The sequence below is a fragment of the Bos indicus x Bos taurus genome, chromosome 28, assembly GCF_003369695.1.
Source record: "Bos indicus x Bos taurus breed Angus x Brahman F1 hybrid chromosome 28, Bos_hybrid_MaternalHap_v2.0, whole genome shotgun sequence".
Classification (NCBI taxonomy): Eukaryota; Metazoa; Chordata; class Mammalia; order Artiodactyla; family Bovidae; genus Bos; species Bos indicus x Bos taurus.
This window is the reverse complement of record NC_040103.1, coordinates 35,685,234-35,710,215: the sequence shown is the minus strand read 5'-3', so window position 1 is coordinate 35,710,215 and position 24,982 is coordinate 35,685,234. Positions and strand designations below refer to the sequence as shown.

The following is a 24,982-nucleotide window of genomic DNA, read 5'->3' as shown; positions in this document are numbered from 1 at the left end:
TCTAGAATGCCTTTTGGGAAGAACAGCTTCCGGTGCTGGGCTGGGTTCCAGCCGGCAGAGGCAGCTTTGGCCCTTGGACCTTACCAGTGGTGCGAGAGAGGAATAGCTCAGCGCAGGGCGGCACCTCTGTGGCTGAGTCCTTCTCCTCCTCCTCACTGGTGAGCAGCGCCGCGCCTTTTGGAGGGGCAGGGGAGGCGGGTCTGGGATAGAAAAGCTACCGAAGCTCTCGGAATCCAGGTCAGGTAAAATTCGGGGTACCCAGTTAAATTTGAATTTCAGAGAAATAAGAAATCACTGTTTAGTACAAGTATAGTAAAGTGTATAATACAAAATCGTTTCTTGTTTATCCGAAATTTTAAATTTAACTGGCCACCGTATTCCATCCCTTCCTCTCCCACTCGGCCGGCTTTATCCCAAACGTGAGCGAGGAACCTCTGTTTCTTCGGACAGCTTCGCCAGGCTTAAGGCAGCTGTTTCTGTGGAAATGGGCTTTCTTATGTTGAGCCAAGATGCCTGTTGGTGTGTCTGAAAAATATGCCTTACAACAGGCTGCGTATTTTTGCTGTTTCGTGGAGAGGAAGCAAGCCAAACGAAGTAACTTTGGGTTCTGTTGAGACGATGCAGCCGATTCTCCTTACCGAGACTATGGTCGTCTTCTCTTGTGTTAGCTTTCTGGAGTTGCAGCAGGAATTTGTTCCAGATTTCCTGCACTGCAGGCAGATTCTTCACTGCCTGAGCCACCAGGAAAAAGTCCTTTAAATTGCTAGTGTGTTTCAAATGGAATTGAGATGTCAGTGTAGTTATTTTTGTCTTTAGAGTATTATCCCATTGAAGAAGTGCAATTAGGATACTGTGTTCCATACTCAGTTATAATCATTCTTTTCTCTGTGTGGGTAAGATGCCAGTGCCAGCTAGGTAGGGCATTAAATTTGTGCCGGGTTTTGGTTTGTCTTTATGACAATGTGGATACACAAGCACACATTCTTTTCCCCATAGCAGTTGTTAATACCAAAGAGGGCATACTAGATGCAATTTCTGCATATTGCATCCCTACCTCGCCTCCCCCCCGCCCACCACGCCACGCCTTCACAGTATGTCCTCACTCCTGGTTTTGGAGACCTTCCTCATTCTCTTTTTATTTGCACAATAACTCATTGTGTGGCTGTACCTTAACGATGGATTCCCAATTTGGTTATTGTTAGTGATAGTGCAAAACAACTCTGTGTATGTATTGTAACAGAGCGTAGGGAGCTCAGCCCTTAGAATGCAGCAGTTGCTCTGGACACCCCTTAGCAGGCATTGGTTCGGCTCAGCCATTAGTCAGTACAGGCAGTGGGCCCGCCCATAACCAACCAACCAACCATCAGTGAGTGACCGTTAGTGGTCCTGCTTAACCATTGGTTGTTGCTGCAGTGGGCTTCACCCACAAGCAGCCAACTGTCAGCTACCGTTACTCTGGAGCACAGCCGAGGATCTGTTGGTGGAGTAGAGCTCTGTGGAGTGGTGGTCCTCAGGTGCAGAGTGCGGTAAGAGGCGGATCCAGGCTTTCTCCATGGAGCCCTCCAGTTTACCTGGCCTCGGGCCAATGGGCGGGCTGGAGGGCCCAGGGAACAGGCCGGGGGCTCTGTCCTGCAAAGTTTCAGTGCCCTTGCCAGGGCCACCCCTTGGCCTTAGCCCTGGGTTGAGGCAGCGGTGAACCTCTCCCCCATTCCTACTAGCAGTGGCTGCCTGTGGAACCTGTTCCTCCCCACACCCTGCAACTTTTGGGCAGAACATTTACAGGAACACCGTTACCTGACCATGATCTGATACCAAGAAGTTTGCAACAACTAACTCCACTCCTCTCTCATCTTTCCTAGAAAGGGGCTTGGCTGAGAGCTTTTGGGGACTTTGGGGTTTTTAAGGCATGAGCCACCCAGTTCCTTGCATGGCCCTGCAATAAACCTTTCTCTGTTCCAAACTCTGACGCTTTGGTATTGTTTTGGCCTCACTGTGTGACAGGCATATGGACTTGGATCTCAGTAATAATATCACTTCATATTTTTGTAAGATAGGATCCCAGATGTGAAATTGATGAGTCCAATGGTAAATACATATGTAATTTTCAAGATATTTACAAATCCTTCTCCATGGTGTTATGCCATTTTGTACTCCTATCAATGAGAGAGAGAGTAGGTTTGAGATCTATGAATGGAAATCAAGGGGTCATTGTTTCTACAATTTTGTGCAGAATGTTAGGTGCAGTTGTTTAGGGACAGGTCTAGACACGCATTCTGTCCCCTGAAATTGCTCATGTCTGAATATAACAGATACTCAGTGTGTGTTTTTTGAATAATGAATACATTTCATCAGATTCTCAGAGGAATCTGAATTCCATATGGGTAATTCAAAGGTGATCACTGTTTTTAAAGCACCTGAGACAGAATGGTTACTGCATTCCTCCCACCCTCCCTCTTTCTTTTATTCTTCCTTCCTTTCTTGTCTAAGATTATTCTTGTCCAGATTCATTAGTAAATTGGGACATTACTGAGAGAGTGGAGAAACTCATTCACTTGCCCATGGAGGGCCAGCTGTGTCCACAGTGTGAGTGAGCCATACTTTTTGAGGAGCTAGAGAAACTTGTCCTTTTGTGGGAGGACAGACACATGCATACACAGAGAGTGCTCAGGTAGTGTGACAAATGCTGTGTGAGCTGCTTGGGGAAGGAGGACCGTCTTTGCATTGCCTGGGAGACAGTTATATGAGCCACAGCAGGGAGAAATGAGAGGGGATTGATGTCTTTCAGGTGAGGAAGTATTTTCCAAACTGAGGGGGATTGAGGGTGCCATCACATGCAAAAGTCATGGAGATGGGAACATGCAAGACATGAGCAGCAGGATGGCAAGATCTTCTGTGCAGTTAAAGCCCAGGAGCCAGAACTGATATCTGGAAGTGAGCCTGGAAAGAAAAGTGGAGCCAAAGCACAAGGAACTTCATATGCTATTCTTGGAAGGTTGGATTTTTTTTTTTTTTAATTCTTTGGCCTTGAGATATTTGGAGTTTTAAAAAATTTGAGGTGGACGATTGTGATATTTTCAAGAAATAACTCTCATGGCTTGCAACGAACATCTTAAGTCATGTAGGATAACAGTTCTGGAATCAAGAGTTGGCTATAATTCCCTCTCCATCATGCACAACCTGTGTGATCCTGGGCTGTTTGCTTACACTCTTTGTGCCTGGTCATCCTCATCTGCACAGTGGGGCTAAGGATACCACGTTCAGGTATGCTGTGAGGATTTAGTAAGACATGCATCTCTTGTCATATGGACATCTCACAATAATGAAAGTAACCCTTCTCTGACCCTTGGACTCCAGGGTCCTTCAGGATTTGGAAACTATTCTAGTTGTGGCAACTCTTGTGGAGCCATTTTGGAAACTGCTAGAAGCATCCTGGAGCCAGCTTGCTTGTGCCCTAATGTGCTGATGGCAGGTGCCCATGGCTGGTGACAGAAGGTAAGGCTTTGTTGGCCTCACTGGACTCTGCCTTGACTGTGCCTTCATTGAAAATTTCCTGCACTAATGCAAAACGTTTATCTTTTAGAAGTTTTTATTTAGCAATTAGAAATGGAGTCAGCGTATCTTCATAAATTTCTTGGAACATGTCTAACTGAAGGTCTTGCAGAACTGGCAAGGATGCGTCCAGTGGATCCAATAGAATATTTAGCACTGTGGATTTATAAGTATAAGAAAAATGTGACCATGGAGAAACAGGTAAATATGGGTATAGTTTTAAAAAGTTATTATTTATCAAAGAATAGTTGGTTTACAATATTAGTTTTAGGTGTACAGTAAAGTGACTCAGATCTATGTATGTATTATGTACATATATATTTTTTAGATTCTTTTTCCATATAGATTATTACTAAATAGTCAGTCTAGTTCTCTGCGCTGTACAGTAGGTCCTTCTTTACTAATACATAGTAGGGTGTATACATTACTTCCAGATTCCTAATTTATCCCTCCCCTCTCCCCGAACCTTTCCCTTTTGGTAACCGTAGCTTTGTTTTCTATGTCTTTGTGTCTGTTCCTGTTTTGTAAATAAGTCTGTGTGTATCATTTTTTAGATTTCGCATGTAAGTGGTATTGTATAACACTTGTCTTTGTGTGACTTACTTAGTATGATAATCTCTAGGTCCATCCATGTTGCTGCAAATGGCATTCTTTTTTTGTGGCTGAGTAGTATGCCTTTGTCTAAGAAGGTGATGGCACCCCACTCCAGTACTCTTGCCTGGAAAATCCCATGGACGGAGGAGCCTGGTAGGCTGCAGTCCATGGGGTCGTGAAGAGTCGGACACGACTGAGCGACTTCACTTTCACTTTTCACTTTCATGCATTGGAGAAGACAATGGCAACCCACTCCAGTGTTCTTGCCTGGAGAATCCCAGGGACGGGGGAGCCTGGTGGGCTGCCATCTATGGGGTCAATATGCCAGCACTCAATATGCCAGCAAATTTGGAAAACTCAGCAGTGGCCACAGGACTGGAAAAGGTCAGTTTTTATTCCAATCCCAAAGAAAGGTAATGCCAAAGAATGCTCAAACTACTGCACAATTGCACTCATCTCACACACTAGTGAAGTAATGCTCAAAATTCTCTAAGCCAGGCTTCAGCAATACGTGAACCATTAACTTCCAGATGTTCAAGCTGGTTTTAGAAAAGGCAGAGGAACCAGAGATCAAATTGCCAACATCTGCTGGATCATGGAAAAAGCAAGAGAGGTCCAGAAAAACATCTATTTATGCTTTATTGACTATGCCAAAGCCTTTGTGTGGATCACAATAAACTGTGGAAAATCCTGAAAGAGATGGGAATACCAGACCACCTGACCTGCCTCTTGAGAAATCTGTATGCAGATCAGGAAGCAACAGTTAGAACTGGACATGGAACAACAGACTGGTTCCAAATAGGAAAAGGAGTACGTCAAGGCTGTATATTGTCACCCTGCTTATTTAACTTCTATGCAGAGTACATCATGGGAAATGCTGGGCTGGAAGAAGCACAAGCTGGAATCAAGATTGCTGGGAGAAATATCACTAACCTCAGATATGCAGAGGACACCACCCTTATTGCAGAAAGTGAAGAGGAACTAAAAAGCCTCTTGATGAAGGTGAAAGAGGAGAGTGAAAAAGTTGGCTTAAAACTCAACATTCAGAAAACGAAGATCATGGCATCTGGTCCCATCACTTCATGGGAAATAGATGGGGAAACAGTGGAAACAGTGTCAGACTTTATTGTTTTGGGCTCCAAAATCACTGCAGATGGTGACTGCAGCCATGAAATTAAAAGACGCTTACTCCTTGGAAGGAAAGTTATGACCAACCTAGATAGCATATTCAAAAGCAGAGACATTACTTTGCCAACAAAGGTCCGTCCAGTCAAGGCCATGGTTTTTCCTGTGGTCGTGTATGGATGTGAGAGTTGGACTGTGAAGAAAGCTGAGCACCGAAGAATTGATGCTTTTGAACTGTGGTGTTGGAGAGTCCCTTGGACTGCAAGGAGATCCAACCAGTCCATCCTAAAGGAGATCAGTCCTGGGATTTCTTTGGAAGGAATGATGCTAAAGCTGAAACTCCAATACTTTGGCCACCTCATGCGAAGAGTTGACTCATTGGAAAAGACTCTGATCCTGGGAGGGATTGGGTACAGGAGGAGAAGGGGACGACAGAGGATGAGATGGCTGGATGGCATCACTGACTCGATGGACATGAGTCTCAGTGAACTCTGGGAGTCGGTGATGGACAGGGAGGCCTGGCATGCTGCGATTCATGGGGTCGCAGAGTCGGACACTACTGAGCAACTGAACTGAACTGAGTATGCCTTTGTCTGAGAAGGCGATGGCACCCCCTCTGGTACTCTTGCCTGGAAAAATCCCATGGATGGAGGAGCCTGGTAGGCTGCAGTCCATGGGGTCGCTAAGAGTCAGACACAACTGAGCGACTTCACTTTCACTTTTCAGTTTCATGCATTGGAGAAGGCAATGGCAACCCACTCCAGTGTTCTTGCCTGGAGAATCCCAGGGATTGGGGAGCCTGGTGGGCTGCTGTCTATGGGGTCGCACAGAGTCGGACACGACTGAAGCGACTTAGCAACAGCAGCAGCAGCAGCAGCATGCCTTTGTATATATGTACCACATTTTTTTTTATCCATTTAACTATCACTGGACTGTTAGGTTGCTTCCATGTCTTGACTATTGTAAATAGTGCTTAAGTGAACATTGGGATGCATGTGTCTTTTTGAATTAGAGTTTTCTCCAGATATATGTCCAGGAGTGAAATTGAAGGATCATGTAGGTTCTATTTTTCATGTTTTAAGGAACCTCCATACTTTTCTCCATGGTGATTGTACCAGTTTACATTCCCACCAACAGTGTAGGGAAGGGTTCCTTTTACTCCATATCACCTCCAACATTTATTATTTGTAAACTTTTTGATGCTGGCCATTCAAACTGGTGTGAGGTGATAGCTCATTGTAGTTTTGTTTTGCATTTCTCTAATAGTGATGTTTAGCATCTTTTCCTATATATTTTGGCCATCTCTATGTCTTCTTTGAAGATAAGTCTATTTAGAATTTCTGCCCATTTTTTGATTGAGTTGTTTGTTTGTTTTGATATTCAGCTATATGAGCTGCTTGTATATTTTGGAGATTAATTTCCTTGTTGGCAGCATCATCTGCAAATATTTTTTCCCATTCTGTAGGTTGTCTTTTAATTTTGTTTATGGTTTCCTTTGCTGTGCAAAAGCTTTTAAGTTTAATTAGGTCCCATTTGTTTATTTTTATTTCCATTACTCTAGGAGATGGGTCAAAAAAGATATCACTGCAATTTAGGTCAAAGAGTGTCCTGCCTATGTTTTGTTCTAGGAGTTTTATAGTATCCAGTCTTACATTTAGGGCTTTAATCCATTTGGGGTTTATTTTTGTGTAGGGTACTAGAGAATGTTCTGATTTCATCCTTTTACATATAATTGTCCGGTTTTCACAGCATCATTTATTGAAGAGACTGTTTTTTCTCCATTGTATATTCTTTCTTCTTTTGTCATAGATTAATTGACCAAAGATGTTTGGGTTTATTAATAGGCTTTTTATCCTGTTCCATTTTGGATCGTCTGTTATAAAATTATATGAGTGAAATAATTGGCCCACTGTCTTTGCTTTTTAAAAGAAGTTCAATATTATCATTTCTTTTTATTATAAAAATAGTATGTTTATTATACAAAACTGGGCAACATGAAAAAGTAGAAGAAAACAAAGACCTCTATTTAGATTTTTAGGTATTTTTAGGTAGTCTAATCTTTTTTCTACATACTGTCTGGAGTTGTTTTTGTTTTTTTTTTTTACACAATTGTGAACAACATTCAATGTGTAACTTTAATTTTATGCTCTTTGTTGAAATAATACATTTTCCCCAATTATATAGTTTCCTAGTGGATAGACTATAATTTGCTCTCCTTTCCCTATTGGTGGCAGTTAAGATGCTTTCAAAATTGTGTTTTACAAATTGTTTTATCTGTAATTAGTAATGTGATGCTTTTCTTTAAATCATGCGAGAGACAAGAGGAAATGGCCCAACTGGAGCATGAAAGAGAAGTAGCTTTGATGGAGCAGGAGATGATGGAGAGACTTAGAGCAGAGGAGCTTCTCTTCCAGCAGGTGAGACCAGAGAGTTCAGTGGTGCCAGGAGCCCCAGCGGTGGCACCCTTGGTGTGGTGCCCCCACACGAAGGTGCAGAAAACTCCTCACCTCTGGTTGCTTAGATTGCCTTTCTTATATCTTCAGTGTTATGTCTGTTACGTGGTTTCTTTTGTTTAATACTTATTTGTATTTATTTTACTTGGCTGCACCAGGTCTTGGTTGCTGGCATGGGGGATCTTCGTTGGAGACATGCAGACTCTTGGTTGTGACATGCGGGATCTAGTTCTTGTATGGGGAGCATGGAGTCTTAGTTACTGGACCACCAGGGAAGTCCCTGTATGTGGCTTCCTTACTGGGGAAGAAGCAGTGTGAAGTAGGGGGAAAACCCAGAGTCTGCTTTCACAGATGCCACGGGGACAGCATCTCAGTGAGACCTGAGTGGTCAGCCATGTCTGTGGTTGGTCAGGTGAGAACAGAATTGCCAAGTGCTCACTTAAGGCCACTGGTGATCTAGGTGGGAGCACCTGTGTGGGCTGGGGAAAGCAGGGGACATGGAGATGGTGTGTAGGTGTAGTGCTTTCAAGGAGATTTTCAGGGAAGGGGCTTTCTTTTGTTTGTTTGCTTTAAGGAACAGAGTGGAAGGGGAGTGGTTGATATAAAGAAATGAAGGGGATGGTTACTGGGGTCAGCTTTTCTTGGAGACCAGAGGAAACTGTCTCTGGAATGAAGATTAGGCAGGTGAAAGTGTCCTTTGATTCAAAGGAAGAGGAGAAAACGGCATTAAATACATGTGTGTAGGTTTTGTGGAGCAAAGATGAAAGCAGTTTCTGTGTGACTGTTTATTTTTTATAAAGCAGGGACCATAATCATCTACCCAGAATGACGTGCTAAGGTAGGAGATGATGGCAGAGTGGTGAAGGTTTGAAATGGTGACTTTGGAGAACTAGAGTTGACCAAGGAACTCAAGTTCCTTGGTCAACTTGGTAGCACTGAATTCCCTGAGTCCAACCAGTCATAATGGGGCCTTTTGGTTTGATTTTCTTATTATGTGATTTTCTCCACTTAGACCTAGGTATACTGGTAAAGATGTGGAGGAGACAGACAGACTGAAGTGAGTTTGGGTTAGTAGGATTGGGGAGCTAAGGATGTTGGTATGGGAGTGGTTGAAGAGGTGGGTTATAAACTATAAACCAGATAGAAGAAAGTCCTAGAGTGACTTCTGGACTAATTTAATTTATGGAGCACTTCTAAACCAAATTTGAGTCACCCTTATACACTGGACATGGAACAACAGACTGGTTCCAAATAGGAAAAGGAGTACATCAAGGCTGTATATTGTCACCCTGTTTATTTAACTTCTATGCAGAGTACATCATGAGAAACACTGGACTGGAAGAAACACAAGCTGGAATCAAGATTGCTCGGAGAAATGTCAATAACCTCAGATATGCAGATGACACCACCTTTATGGCAGAAAGTGAAGAGGAACTCAAAAGCCTCTTGATGAAAGTGAAAGTGGAGAGTGAAAAAGTTGGCTTAAAGCTCAACATTCAGAAAATGAAGATCATGGCATCCAGTCCCATCACTTCATGGGAAATAGATGGGGAAACAGTGGAAACAGTGTCAGACTTTATTTTTCTGGGCTCCAAAATCACTACAGATGGTGACTGCAGCCATGAAATTAAAAGACGCTTACTCCTTGGAAGGAAGGTTATGGCCAACCTACATAGCATATTCAAAAGCAGAGACATTACTTTGCCAACAAAGGTTCGTCTAGTCAAGGCTATGGTTTTTCCTGTGGTCGTGTATGGATGTGAGAGTTGGACTGTGAAGAAGGCTGAGCACCGAAGAATTGATGCTTTTGAACTGTGGTGTTGGAGAAGACTCTTAAGAGTCCCTTGGACTGCAAAGAGATCCAACCAGTCCATTCTGAAGGAGATCAGCCCTGGGATTTCTTTGGAAGGAATGATGCTGAAGCTGAAACTCCAGTACTTTGGCCACCTCATGTGAAGAGTTGACTCATTGGAAAAGACTCTGATGCTGGGAGGGATTGGGGGCAAGAGGAGAAGGGGACGACAGAGGATGAGATGGCTGGATGGCATCACTGACTCGATGGACGTGAGTCTGAGTGAACTCTAGGAGTTGGTGATGGACAGGGAGGCCTGGCGTGCTGCGATTCATGGGGTCGCAGAGTCGGACACGACTGAGCGACTGATCTGATCTGATCTATACTTCTACTATATAGTACCTAACTCTAGAGACTCAACTCCAGTTTACATATTTTAAGAAGGGATTATTTGGGTGTGTGGATAAAAAGGAAAATGTAGACATGGAAAATAGCTTCTCTATCTCGTCTCCCATCCTCAATACTTGGTAAAACATCCTAGGCACCTTAGATGGATATGGCTGTAGAGGCCTTTAATGCTTCTGAGTCTTCATTTTTCAATCATTGGGCTTATTTTTGTGGGGAGGTTACAAAGTGTTGGATGTCAAATGCCCATCCAAATGGGCAAATGTCTGCTGCAGTCTCCCCAACTTTGAGTGGGCATCTGCCCTGCCTCTTCCAGCTCCTGGTGCTGCATCTGTCCCCTGTCTATCTGAATAAAGGGAACTTCTTAGCAGTTCTCCTTCCCTAAGACAATTAGATCACAGCTGTGGAGATACCCCACAAGAAGATACCCCACAAGAAGATAAAGACTTATTTTCTTTACATTACTTCAATAAAGTTTGACAATACTAGAAACTTTGCTCTGGCTGTATCAGTATGAAGCCACCCACTGTGCATCGAACCCTAAGCATTGTATTGGGTGGAAGATACGGTGATATCCTGCAGAAGGCACAGTGGCTGGTTAAAGAAGTGGATTGATGGGCAGAGAGATGAGAAGAGGAGAAGTGATGTGTGGAGAGATGGACCAGCAGAGAAGCACTTAAAACAGAGTGAGGCTAAGGTGAAGAAAAATCAGAGAGGCTCTCTGTGCCCTTTGAGTCAAATAAACTGGAGGTCAGGACTCTGGTCACCTGCCTTTTAGTTGCAAAAGCAAGTGTCCTCATAGTATAGCTGACTTGAAATTCTTTGAAATTTTAGACACTCTTCAGCAAGCTGAGGTCCTTGTGAACAGGGAAACATTTTTATTGGTGTTTTTTACTTAAGAGTTCATTTTAGAAGTGATAGCTTTTATATTTGTTTGAATGTTTTGCTAATGGTTTTTGGGCACATGTGAAGAAAGCAGTTGAGTTTCAAACATTTCCTGAAAATGTTAAGAAACTGGTTATGTTGATCAGTGTGGTTGGTATTTAACAACTGCATTTTGCATTATTATTGACTGATTAGAGTTATTTCACTTTCTGTACTGATGTCTGAAATGATTGAATGATAACATTCCTGCATTTCAGCTAGCTAGCCCATCACTTTTATTTTAGTGGGGATGACATAAGAATACGAAGAAATTGATTAACAGCCCTTTGTGAATAACTATTAATCACTGTTTATTATCTCTTTGTTTGTAAAAAATGTATTTTTAAAAATCCTTAATATAGTTTTAAAATTCTCTTAATGGAATGAGCTTCTATTATCCTGTTTATGGGGTGGCACTGGAATGATGGTAAGAAATTATTTTCTAATGAGGTTAACAAACTCTTCCTGTAAAGGTGGATATTTTCAGGCTAAGAGGCAAAACTGAGGATATTGTGTGGGGATTATGGTATGTTATGTAGCCATAGCAAGAGAGAAATGTCTACAAATGTTTTATCAATGAAATAAAAAAATTTTAAAAATACAATTTTTTTCTGTAACGTGGGCTTACTATTGAGAAGAATTACACTCCCCCTTTAAAGGTAAGAGTTCACCTAGTTGGACTTCAAAGATAATGTTCCCTCTCATCAAAATGGATGGAAATGTTTCTGTTGATGCTGATCTGTAATGAGATTTTATGTATTTCATCTATGAAAATATCTTTTCACTCATAGGTCCTACCAACTATTGATAATTAGTCCCTGTGCCTATAATATTCAGCGTATCGATCTCTTGGAAGGCACTTGTAGAAGTCTGCTCAATTTTCCTCTTTATATTTGTCTTTTAGCGTGTCTCTACCTGGTAAATTAATCCCTTCCAGTTGAAGGTTGGTGAAAGCTTCTCAGTTACAGTTTGAAATCCACTGAAAATGGATTTTGAAATGTGGGAATTTCTTTTGCACTTACATCAGGCCTAAACACACTCGGAAACTACAGTTTGAACTTGGAAAATGTATCTGGCACAAATTTGTATGGGAATGGAAATCTCATTTCTGACAGCACTGGGAGTGTATACAGCAGCTTGACGTGGTTCAGACAGTATTAGCTTTTGTTGAAATGATTTTACTGAAGTGTTAAGTTTTACATATAAGTGCTATTTTGCCTTATACTTTTAGACTGAATTGATTAAAAATTGTTTAGTCTACAGCAGAAGCTAATTTCCAAAGTTATTTAATGTTTGATAATTGTGGTTGAAAATGGCCTTCTCATTCAGACATACCTCAGTCTTGTCCCTGAGCTCAAAAATTCACAACAAAGCTATTAGGCATGAAACTATCGAGTGGTAGAGCATGTAAGGATATGTTCAACTTCTATTTCTTTTTTTAAAAAAAAATATATGGTCTTTGTAAACATTTTATTTATTTATTCGGCTGTGCTGGGTCTTAATTGTGGTGTGCAGGACCTTTAGCTGAGGCTTGTGAGTTCTATCAGTTGTGGCGTGTGACCTGGAGTTCCCTGACCAGGAATTGAATCCAGGCCCTGTATTGGGAGCATGGAGTCTTAGCCACTGAACCACCGGGGAAGTCCCCAGCTTCTATTTCTTATGAAAATTCATAGAACAGATGATGGTTAAATTCATAAGGGTAAATGAAGGTCACTGTTGACACTGTTACTGAACCAAACTCAAATCTGTTCATCCAATGCACAGTAAAGCAGAATCTGTTGACACTGGCTTGTGTTGAAGGCAGGTACAGAGTTTACTGCAGGGTAACAAGCAAGGGAGTAGGAGACAAACTGCATATCCACTCTCACTTAGTGTTTGAGTGAGTGATTTTCTTAAAGGGGAAAAGTAAAGAGGCTGGGATTAATCTGGTGACATTTCTATTTTTTAAATTGAAGTATAGTTGATTTACAATACTGTGTTAGTTTCATGTATATAACAAAGTGATTTGGTTATACATATATTGATAGATACTTTTTCTATTTCATTATAGTTTCATTATAGTTTATTACAAGATATTAAATATAGTTCTCTGTGGCATACAGTATCCTTGTTTATTTTATATATGGCAGTGTGCATCTGTTAACCCCTACTCCAATTCCCCCTACCTTTGGTAATCATAAGTTTGCTTTCTATCTCTGTGAGCTTGTTTCTGTTTTTTATGTTAAGTTCATTTGTACTATTTTTCAGTTTCCATGTACAAGTGTGATATATTTGTCTTCCTCTGACTTATACTTAGTATGATAATCTCTAGGACTATCCATGTTGCTTCAGTACTTCTGTGATATTTCTTAATCATTGCTTTTTTTCAGTCAGCGATTGATTTTTCAGTCGTTTTGAACTCAGCATTGACTCCTTTGGAAGTCAGGGTGTTGCCCATTTACAGTTCTCTGCCCAGGTGGTCCATGGCTCAGTGGGTCAGTTAGCTCATCTTCTCCTAGAGAAATGATCTGAATTTGTACATTAATGATAAAATAGCAATTTTAGAGCATTAACGATGTTACTGACAATAGCAATTTTAGTCATCTGACTCTGGTTGATTATAGTGTTAGCACAGAATTGAGGTCAGAGAGGACAAAAAAGGGAATAAAGTTTTGGATAGGGAGAGTAATCATAAACTCAGTACAGGAACTCAACTTTAGGGGGTCTCAGTTTCAGCATTGCTGGCTCAATAACACATGATCAGTTCAGTTCAGTTGCTCAGCCGTGTCCGACTCTTTGCGACCCCATGGACTGCAGAACACCAGGCTTCCCTGTCCATCCACCAACTCCCAGAGCTTGTTCAAACTCCCATCCATCCAATTGGATGATGCCATCCAACCATCTCATCCTCTGTCGTCCCCTTCTCCTCCCGCCTTCAATCTTTCCCAGCATCAGGGTCTTTTCCAATGAGTCAGTTCTTCACATCAGGTGGCCAAAGTATTGGAGCTTCAGCTTCAGCATCAGTCCTTCCAATGAATATTCAGGACTGATTTCCTTTAAGATTGACTGGTTTGATCTCCTTGCTATCCAAGAGACTCTCAAGAGTCTTCTCCAATGCCACAGTTCAAAAGCATCAATTCTTTGGTGCTCTTTAAGAATTTTCCATAGTTTGTTGTGATCTACACAGTCAAAGGTTTTGGCATAATCAGTAAAGCAGAAGTAGATGTTTTTCTGGAACTCTCTTGCTTTTTTGATGATCCAACGGATTTGGCAGTTTGGTTCTTCTGCCTTTTCTTAATCCAGCTTGAATATCTGGAAGTTCATCTGGAACTCTAACACATGATAGAGTCAAATATTTCCTGAAGAGTAGCTGCTATTGAATCATACAGTGAAAACTCATAGGCTTTAAACACTATGTTTCACAAACTTTGTAAATTTGTCCAATTAGGCCTTTTTCTGTTCCACACACACTTTTTTTTGGCAGGTTGTTACACATCTTAGCAGATTTCATATCTGGTTGTACTGAATTAATGTTCCTCAATGTCTGAAGATGTTCTTGCCTATAGTACTGTCCCAGGAAGATTGCTCATGGTGGTTGATTTTTCAGTCACTGCAAACTCAGCATCAACTCCTTTGATAAACAGTAGCTAAGCAGTGCTGAGAGCATTTGTCTGCTCATCAAGGGCAAGGAAGATCAATATTTCCCTTGTCTTTAATTGGCCTTTGAAGTTGCTCCTCATGTCATCCACTCTGAGCAACTGTTCTCACCAAAAGGCTAATAACCTTATTTTTTTTTTTTTTTAGACCCTGAAATCAAACTTGTTTTGATTAAATCACCATTGATGAATGCGTTTCTTTGCTTGGCTAACAGAGGAGCCACTTGGGAGCTCACTTTCATTGCAGCCTCCTTTTCAGTTTTAATTTTTGTGAAGAAATTCTGTTCTGGTGAAATAATTTTGTTTTAAATTATCTAATATTTCCAACCTTTGTGTTCATGCGAGTTGAGACCATTGTGATGAGTGCTTACTCTGATAATATTGACATTTAGTGTATTCTTTTAGTACAGTGTCATTGAATGAGAAACATCCTTTGCTGTTGAATAATTTGATAGTAAAATAACCCACATTTTTCTTTGTCTTAAAAGAGCAGCATTCAAAATTCGCTTCTTTTCTTGATGGATAATGCACTGGTTAAAAAAATAGCCCGGTGATACTATGGCAGTCCAAGCACTGTGAGTTCTGATGTATCAGTGAGCTTGTATGTACTGTGCTGAGCAGAAGTGCAAGGCAGTGAGAGCACCACCTGCTGCCTCTGTTGCACATACGTGGCTCTGCTGTCATGGGGCAGAAGCAGTCATAGTGAATGAGTGAGTGAGCATGAGCATGGCAGTGTGTCAAGAAAGTTTTATTTATAGACACTGACATTTGGACTTCATATAATTTTCATATGATAAAATATTATTCATTTGGTATTATTCAACCATAAAAATGTATAAAAAACTTTCTTCACTTGTGGACTATAAAAAAACAGGAGTTGGGTCAGGTTTGGCCAGAGGAATTTAGTCTGTGGACTTCTGTTCTCCTGGAGCTAGGATATATGTTGAGATGGGACCAGATATGTTGTTGATTATCTCTGGGTTCAGGTGATATACTTAAAATGTTCTCTATTATTTTACAACCAGATTTTGGCTATCTGAAGATCTATCTGTTCTTAAAGAAATTTTATCTGAGAAAAATCACTGCAGTCTCATTTGTAGCTTCTAGAAGAATAGGGAAAATGATTTAATTTTGTACAAATACTTCTTTTCTAAAATTAGCAATTAAGGAAGCTTCCTTTTAAATTTTGTACATCAGGAAATATTTGTAAAAGCTAAAGTACTGGAAGCCTGTGATCATTTATTCTCTTATGTTTCTGAAATTTAGGTGGGTGTAACCTTAATTATCCTGGGATACTTCAGAGTAATCGAGTGAATTCCTTGCGGTAAACTCTAATATGACTTATTTATATCTTAATATTCAGCAACAGCTGGAATTCCAGCTGGAGTTGGAAGAGCAAGAAAAAGAGAGACAGAGAATAGAAGAACTGGAGAGAGCTCAAGAACAATTTGAGAAGGTAAATTAAAGTTTTATAAATGTTTATTTTATTGAAAACCTCTTAGAATCCTGACTGTTACTTGCGGTTGTTATGGCAGGGGAGTCACAGTCTACAGGCCTGCCGCATATTATTTGTGTGACTTAAGCAAATCCTATAGCCCTTTTCAGCTTCAGTTTACCTTTTAGAAAAATAGGGATAACAGTATAATGTTATTGGCAATATCTCACTGGGCGGTTGTAAGGATCAAATAAGATTATGTATGTGCAACTGCTTTGTGAGCAGTGGCGTCCTCTAATATTGACATGGTCAACATTTTAGTCAAGAGATAGTGGCTCCTAATTATGGTAGCTGATACTGAAGGCAAAGTTCTTTGTAGTATTGGGGGTATTCTGATCTCTGAGACAATAGTGTGTCTCTTTTCTTCACACTGGCTGTATTGTCAACAATAACTTACATTTTAAAATATGTTCTTATTTGGATTTTTCATGTCTTTAAAATTTTCAGTAACTTAAGCCAAAAAAGTCCATCTCCCTTGACTGTGTCTGTTTTATGTCAAGCTTCCTGCTTGGTCAATGTTTCCTTGTATCCAAAAAGTATATGTTGTATATACCAAACTTTTGCATGACTGAGTTACACTTTTTAACTGGATATTTCATATTGTATGCTTACAACTATCAGTTGTTACTCAAATGTTATTCCTCTACTTATTCCATGATTAAAATTGAAAAAATTTAAAATAGAAGCAGGTTTTGTAGAATATATTTATTAATGGCTTAGATGAGAGTATCATTGTTTAAAGCAATTTTAAAAAGTAAGTTAAAGGGTAAGTTAAAATTTTAAAAAAATGAGATTTAATTAATTTACTATTTTTTCCCATCAATGTACAATGCTTATCATTCTAAAAGAGATGAATAAGAATTGTTCTTTACAAAGTGAAATCATTTAGGCCTATTGTAGTCCAAGTGTTGGAAGACTACTTTTGTGAGTCAAAAAGATGAGATTTTATAAGGATAAAATCAAATACCCATACAGAGTTTTAAAAACACAGATGCTGATGTTATCTTTGTCTGAATGAGGGTAGGATACATGGATATCCATGCATACACACACACATATAAATACGCACACCCTTCCACTTCAGTTAAGATTCAGTGATCGCAAATAAAAGAAGAAAACTCAGAATACATCAAGAAGATAGTGATCAAAATGATAAAATAATTGAAAGTGTGTTTTATTGAGATGCCCTGATAGTTATAGCTGAATGATATAGAAAGTCTGTGATTTATAAGAGGGATTGGCTCCAAAGGGTCCCAGTTCATGTTACTTACTTTCTGGGCATTATCAGACTGAGTGTCCAGAGCTGCAGTAACATTAATAATCCATATTCCTACTGGCTTATCACCCCTTTCTTCCCTGCAACATACTGCCTTGCTCAGAGGCAGATTCATCCAAGTCTTTTTGTCTGGCCTTCTTGTGGCTTCAGAGACATGACTCAAACTATCATTTGCAAAAGGAAATTTATTGGAACGATCCTGGGTTGAAGCAAGTGTTTTACAGCTAAGCTGTGAAGGGCTTTGGTTGAGCTGGGTCTTCCAGACCTCTGGGAGCAAGAGAGTCAGTGCTGCCAGGGCTCACACCTCTGCTGTTGTCTCTCACTGTGGCCTGGTTTGCTGCACATGGGTAGGGATCATCATGGTCCTTAATGGTTCCTGGGTCTTATAATGCTGTGGCTCCTACCATCTGAAAGGAATGGATTCCTTTCTTTTAGGTTTCAGTTAAGAAAAGAATCTTGGGAAGGATTCTGACTGGATGAATTTGTGTCAAGTATCCATCCCTTGGTTGGGGAACAGAGTCCTATGAGAACATGGATTTTTCCATCAGAACCACGAAGTTGTGGGAAAAGATGTGTGCAGGAGAAGGGAGTGATCTGGAGAAAAGCATATGGTGCTAAGTTGCTTCAGTTGTGTCTGACTCCTTGCAACCCTATGGACTGTAGCCCACGAGGCTCCTCTGTCCATGGGATTATCCCAGCAAGAATACTGAAGTGGGTCGCCATGCCTTCCTCCAGGCGATCTTCCCAACCCAGGGATCACATGTGTCTCTTACGTCTCCTGCATTGGCAGGTTGGGTTTTTTACCACTGGCGCCACCTGGAAAGCCCATGTGTACCATTTAGTTCAGTCCAGTCGCTCAGTCGTGTCCGACTCTTTGCAACCCCATGGACTGCAGCACGCCAGGCTTCCGTGTCCATCACCAACTACCAGAGCTTGCTCAAACTCACATCCATCAAGTCGGTGATGCCATCTAATCATCTGATCCTCTGTCGTCCTCTTTTCCTCCTGCCTTCAATCTTTCCCAGCATCAGGGTCTTTTCCAGTGAGTCAGTTCTTCGCATCAGGTGGCCAGAATATTGGAGTTTCAGCTTTAGTATCAGTCCTTCCAATGAATATTCAGGCCTGATTTCCTTTAGGATTGACTAGTTGGATCTCCTTGTAGTCCAAGGGACTCTCATGTACCACGTGTCCCTAATCATCAGGGCCATTATATAAATGGTCACGAGATGATGACTCACCTTTGGACAGCTGAAGTGAATCAGCTCAAGAGCAGTTAAGTTAGCTTGCTGCCTTAGAATGAAAAGATAGAGGCCACAGCAAGGTTTGGTTTGATTAGAAGATTGTGTTTTCACATTCAGAAAGCAGTGTCCTATGTGTTCAGAGTGCTTTATAGAGGGCATTGCCCAGGTGCTGTGGCGAGGTCACATGTATTAGGTAGTGCCTTGGGCCAGACTAATTGCTTTAGAAATATTTGCTTCTTTTCTACTATGTATAAAATTCTATTTAACTGAAAGTTCTTTCAAAATCTCTTATTCTAAGCGTTTATTAAAATTTTTATTTTGTCACTTTTCACTTTTGTTAGTAATTTGGCTTCAGGGTTAGTGTTTCAGCCTATTTCATTTTTTAAAACATTCTGCTGCTGCTGTTGCTAAGTCACTTCAGTCGTGTCCGACTCTGTGTGACCCCATAGACGGCCTCCTACCAGGCTCCTCTGTCCCTGGGATTCTCCAGGCAAGAACACTGGAGTGGGTTGCCATTTCCTTCTCCAATGCATGAAAGTGAAAAGTGAAAGTGAAGTCACTCAGTTGTGTCTGACTCTTCACAACCCCATGGACTGCAGCCTACCAGGCTCCTCTGTCCATGAGATTTGCCACACAGGAGTACTGGAGTGGGTTGCCATTGCCTTCTCCTTGAAGTGAAGTCGCTCAGTCATGTCCGACTCTTTGCGACCCCATGGTCTGTAGCCTACTACGGTCCTCCGTCCATGGGATTTTCCAGGCAAGAGTACTGGAGTGGGTTGCCATTTCCTTCTCCAGAGGATCTTCCTGACCCAGGGATTGCATCCAGGTCTCCTGCACTGTAGGCAAATGCTTTACCATCTGAGCCACCAGGTAACATTCTATTTAATTATCAACAAAATATGGTAGTCACGTATATTAGAGTATTAAATGAGACTGTATCTATAGTTTTGTATTCAGATTTCTCCTTTAAGAAGGTCAGCATTTTTGCTGTTAAATGGGTCATAATGTAAAAATAAAAGCCTTAAAAATTAAACATGGAATCAAAATGAAAAGCATATTCAAAGTATTTTTCTCCATTTTTATATATTATAGGAGTTGAGAATGAGCATGGAAAATATGGCTAAGGAAGATACTTTACATGGAGAGGTGAGAACAAAAAGTTACTCTGTTATGGGATACGAATAAGTATCCTGGAGTGTGACGCTGAATTTTGATGCATTAGTAGACACGTTTTAAAAACGATTTTATGTACCTGTGTTTGGCTGTGTTGGGTCTTCTTGCTGCACAAGGCTCTCCTCTAGGTGCAGTGAGTGGGTGCTCTTCTCTAGTTGAGGCACCCGGGCTCCTCACTGTGGCGGCTTCTCTTGTTGTGGGGCACAAGCTGTAGGGCGCGTGGGCTCAGTAGCTGCGGCTCCCAGACTCGAGCCCAGGCTCGATGGTTGTGGCACGCAGGCTTAACTGCTCCTGCAGCGTGTGGATCCTCCCGAGCCCGTGTCTCTGGCTTTGATAGGCAACTTCTTTAACACTGAGCCACCAGGGAAGCCCCGTAGCTAAAGTTTTAATATGGAGATGATCAAAACTGATGGTTCAAATACATAATCTAGTAATAACAAGTCACAAATAGGGTGTACTTTAAAGCCAAATCTCAAAGTGGGTAAAACTGGAATATTCAGTTTGTTTTTATATTTTTAGAAACCAGAATATTATGAGATTATTGACCATATGATTACATGCAGTGATACGTTTTAATTTTCTGATGTATTTTTTTTAAAACACATTTTAGCATTTGTTTTTAGAATTCTCTTGTCATTAACAGGTATTGATTCATTCCCTTAACTGACAGTGTTGAATTTTGATGTTATAATTCAGAAATGCCTTAGTAGAACTGAAAGCAAATTAATGTATTAATCTCAAAGTCATTTGAAAGTGAAAATGAATTATATGATTCATTTATGATCATATGATTATAGGATGGAGCCGACTCAGGCAAAACGCTGGCTGAAATTAGTGATCGATATGGGGCACCAAACTTGAGCAGAGTGGAAGAACTTGACGAACCAATGCTCTCTGACGTGAGTATCCTTAGGAAAGTGTTTTGTGAAAAGCAGAGTTTCTTGTTTTACTTGGGAAAGCCCAGTGTCTCTCAGGCCAGGGTTGGATGGCAAAATCAGTCTTTTGCTTCACAGAAAGAAATCCGTTTTCTGAGTGCCAACTTTTTTCTAATTGGCGTTCTGTGCAGTGTGCTGCTGGCCTGAGAGTGAGGGCAGGCACTGGTCTGGCTCCCCGCAGAAGTGTGGGCGCCGGTGGGGAGGTAGCTGGGTGTTAATGTGGAGTGAGCAGTGTGCCCTCCTGTGCAGAGGGTGATACGGTTGTTCAGAAGTGAGGCTTTGAAAATTTCAAAATCTATATTTAAAATGGATGCTTGGGGCTAGAGCACTGGGATGACCCAGAGGGATGGTTGGTATGGGGAGGGAGGAGGGTTCAGGATGGGGAACACATGTATACCGGTGGCGGATTCATTTTGATATGTGGCAAAACTAATACAATTATGTAAAGTTTAAAAATAAAATAAAATTAAAGAAAATTCTAAAAAAAAATAAAATAAAATCATGTGGTAAAGTACATAATCTTTAAATTTTGGGGGCCAGTAGTAAACCATGGAGCCAAGTGGATAACCTGATGAGAGTGCGTGTTTTTACAGTATTTATGTACCTTGGCTTATTTAATAATCATACCATGTTTCCTGTGCACACGTATTGTGCCCAGTGCTTTTATGGCCAAAACAGGTCGTTCTGACCTTATCTAGGAAAGAAACAAACAACCGGACAAGCAAGTAATTGTCAGTGTTAGAGTGGCCTGGTAATTTCTCCTCCAAAGCAGCATGCTTTGAGAGCGAGAGGAGGAGCTGTTGATATCTGATGCCATCAGCAGCTATAACCCAGGACTGCCCTGAAAGAGGCTGCACTGAGTCACCTGCATCAGTGGGCACTGACAAAGTAGAACAGCTGCCTGGCTGAAGACCTTGGATCAGGGAAAGCTTCATGGAGAAAGTCAGCCTTGTCACTCAGTGGTGGGGTGGGAGTCTGGGAGCACAGAAAGTATCAAGACCCAACTCAGGGTGAAGAGAGAGGGAATGGGAGGCAGGGAGAGATCAGAGCTAGGACAGTGGAGAAATCAGGGGCCAGACCACTAAAGGACCTGAATTTGTGCTCAGACATATATATTTTATCCTAAAGGCAGTGGAGGTCAACATGCTCAGAGCTGCATCTTAGGAAGGCCATCTGGCTATAGCGTGTAGAAGAAAATGGAGTGATAGATTTGAGAAGACCCACCAGAGGGCTGTTGTAATCTATGGAGAGATAGCACTGATGACCAAAAATAGTATATGGTGTTTTAAGAGCTGTTCAGAAAGTGGAGCTGGGTGGATTTGGTTCTAATCAGTGGCTACATTTTTATTAAATGGCTGCTCTGGTTCAGTACTATGCAGGGAGCTAGAAAATACCAGAGAGCAAAACAGATTGGGTTTCTGGCCTTTGGGATCCATGGACTGGTGGGCAAAGTTCACTGAGAGGACAGAGCAGGGACACCTGACCTAGCCTGGGAGAGTCTTATGCAGGAAATGACATTTAAAGAATTAGCCTGAGATAAGTCTAGCAGATAGAGCAAGATGCTTTCAAGGAACTGGAATAGTCCAATATTTTGGTTTGAGTTGCATGGAGCTAGGAGAAGGAAGTGATTTGAAGGTTGGAGAGGTGGGTACAGGCAAGATCATACTGGGCTCTGTGTGTCATGTTAGGGATTTTGGGCTTAGGTGCAGTAGAAGTCATCCAAAGGGTATATGTGAGGATTAGATATGTGTTTTTAGAAGGTGGAGAGAAGATCTGAGTGGGTGGGAGTGGGAACAGCAGACAACTTAGGAAATTATCATAGTCATTCAGGTGCAAAGTGAATAGGACCAGGATGCACACAGCACAGATGGGGACAGCTGAGTGGATTCGCTATTAGCTGGGAGGATAAGGGAGAGAAAGAAATCAGGGATGAAGCCCAGATTTCTGCCTTGGGCAACTAGACTCGTCACCATTTTTTGAACTTTACCATTGGTTGAATTGAGGAACATATGAAAAGAAAGGTTTTGTGAAAACAATGGCTTCTATTGTGGACATGTTGAGTTCCAGGCCACTCTGAGATAGGCAGGTGGGTCTGGAGGACAGGAGAGAAGTCCAGGCAGGAGAGAGGAATTTAGTCATATATACTAAGTGAAGCTAGGAGAGTGAGTCAGATGCTCAAGAGAGAATGCAGAATGTGAAGGAGGGGTCTCAGGGTGAAGTGTGTGTGTGTGTATGTGTGTGTGTGTGTGTGTGTGTGTGTGTGTGTGTATTTAGTTGCTAAGTCATGTCCAATTCTTTTTTGACTTCATGGACCGTAGCCCACCAGGTTCCTCTGTCCAGGGGATTTCCCAGGCAAGAATACTGGAGTGGGTTGCCATTTCCTTCTCCAGGGGGTCTTCCCAACCCAGGAATCAAAACTGTATCTCTTGCATTGGCAGTTGGATTTTTTACATTGAACCACCTGGGAATCCCTTTCAGGGTGAAACCATGAGAAATTTCAACATCTAAGGGATAGGTACAGGATCTGCAAGAAGGATACAGACAACAATAAGAGAGAATAGCAAGAGAAGTAGAAGAAAGGATGGGTTAATAAATACATTGAGAATACAATTAAATTATTATTATGTTGAATTTGGATTTTATGTGAAATAATCCAAAACTATCAAAAAACTTCATTTACATAGTCACATTACCTAAGCTCTAATTTTGTGTAGCTTGTACATTTCACAGTTCTAATTGTATTTAGTTAGTTCACTTACTCAGTTGTGTCTGACTCTTTGTGATCCCATGGACAGCAGCACACCAGGCTTCTGTGTCCATCACCAACTCCCAGAGCTTACTCAAACTCATGTCCATCGAGTCAGTGATGCCATCCAATCATCTCATCCTCTGTCGTCCCCTTCTCCTCCTGCTTTCAATCTTTCCCAGCTTCAGGGTCTTTTCTAATGAGTCAATTCTTCGCATCAGGTGGCCAGAGTATTGGAGTTTCAGTTTCAGCGTCAGTCCTTCCAATGAATATTCAGGACTGATTTTCTTTAGGATTGACTGGTTGGATCTCCTTGCAGTCCAAGGGACTCTCAAGAGTCTTCTCCAACACCACAGTTCAAAAGCATCAATTCTTCAGCACTCAGCTTTCTTTATAGTCCCACTCTTACATCCATACACGACTACTGGAAAAACCATAGCTTTGACTAGATGGACCTTTTTTGGCAAAGTAATGTCTCTGTTTTTTAATATGCTCTCTAGGTTGGTCATGGAGAAGGCAATGGCACCCCATTCCAGTACTCTTGCCTGGAAACTCCCATGGACGGAGGAGCCTGGTAGGCTGCAGTCCATGGGGTCGCTAAGAATCGGACACAACTGAGCGACTTCACTTTCACTTTTCACTTTCATGCATTGGAGAAGGAAATGGCAACCCACTCCAGTGTTCTTGCCTGGAGAATCCCAGGGATGGGGGAGCCTGATGGGCTGCCGTCTATGAGGTCGCACAGAGTCGGACACAACTGAAGTGACTTAGCAGCAGCAGCAGGTTGGTCATAGCTTTTCTTCCAAGGAAAATTGTATTTCTAATTGTATTAATTAAAATTTCTAATTGATGCAGGATACAGGATGCTTGGGGCTGGTGCACTGGGATGACTCAGAGGGATGGTACAGGGGGGGAGGTGGGAGGGGGTTCAGGATTGGGAACACGTGTACACCCGTGGCGGATTCATGTTGATGTACGGCAAAACCAATACAATATTGTAAAGTAAAAAAAAAAAAATTTAAAGTAAAAATAAAATAATAAAATTTCTAATTGTATTAAAGCATATTTTAATATAATATGCTACAATTAATTTTAATACAAAAGCATATAATTAATAATTAATTAAAATTTATAATTGTATTAAAGCATATTTACTTTTCATTTTGTTTTTAGGTTGCATTAAACATTGATCAAGATTTGTAGACTCAACCAACCTAAGAACAATACATTTTTCTTCTTGTTTCAAGTTTCAAAATAGGAGGTCCCCGGTTGTATTTTTTTCCCTCCAAACTTGTACTCTGCTTTTCCTCCCTCTAACCACAGCTTTATAAATGAGTTTCAAGTGTGGCCTTAAAATATTGCTTTTTTAATGTAACTGGCTACGTGTATGACGTCATTGAGAGAACAGGAGAGAACTTTTCCCAAAGCAACCAAAAGGAGCGAGTGGGAGACCAGCTGAAAAGAGTGTAACAAGATTGCCTGAGGTGAAAGTTACTGGTCTGTGAGAAGTGAAAGAGGCTGCCACTCTATAGGGCTCAGGAACATTCCACATGCTTTAGATATGATGATGTCCTCCTGGGAGTGCACTGCAAAGACGTCCCCAGTTTGCTGGGAAATGATGCTTTGCAGCTCCACTTAA

The 24,982-nt window shown here is 41.3% G+C and overlaps 1 protein-coding gene across 2 annotated transcripts; it reads left to right on the top strand.

Moving 5' to 3' along the window:
* The first annotated feature begins 32 nt into the window (after positions 1–32).
* On the top strand, positions 33–24,718 carry DYDC1 (DPY30 domain containing 1). Of its 2 annotated transcripts, XM_027530422.1 has the most exons (9): positions 41–158; positions 2,786–3,261; positions 3,355–3,492; positions 3,581–3,750; positions 7,584–7,685; positions 15,841–15,933; positions 19,582–19,635; positions 20,460–20,561; positions 24,517–24,718. In XM_027530422.1, the coding sequence occupies exons 4-9, from the start codon at positions 3,604–3,606 to the stop codon at positions 24,544–24,546; spliced, it is 528 nt and encodes a 175-aa protein (XP_027386223.1). In that variant the 5' UTR covers positions 41–158; positions 2,786–3,261; positions 3,355–3,492; positions 3,581–3,603; the 3' UTR covers positions 24,547–24,718. The 2 variants fall into 2 exon arrangements, with proteins under 2 accessions (XP_027386224.1, XP_027386223.1); XM_027530423.1 differs by lacking the exon at positions 2,786–3,261 and having other exon boundaries at positions 33–158.
* The last annotated feature ends 264 nt before the right edge of the window (positions 24,719–24,982 follow it).

What these genes read in the sequence shown, in the direction of transcription:
- DYDC1 (XM_027530423.1), top strand. Translation starts at nt 3,604, where the DNA reads ATGGAGTCAGCGTATCTTCATAAATTTCTTGGAACATGTCTAACTGAA. An exon ending in ATGTGACCATGGAGAAACAG is followed by an intron (nt 3,751 to 7,583) that starts GTAAATATGGGT and finishes AAATCATGCGAG; the next exon opens with AGACAAGAGGAAATGGCCCA. An exon ending in ACGAACCAATGCTCTCTGAC is followed by an intron (nt 20,562 to 24,516) that starts GTGAGTATCCTT and finishes TTTTGTTTTTAG; the next exon opens with GTTGCATTAAACATTGATCA.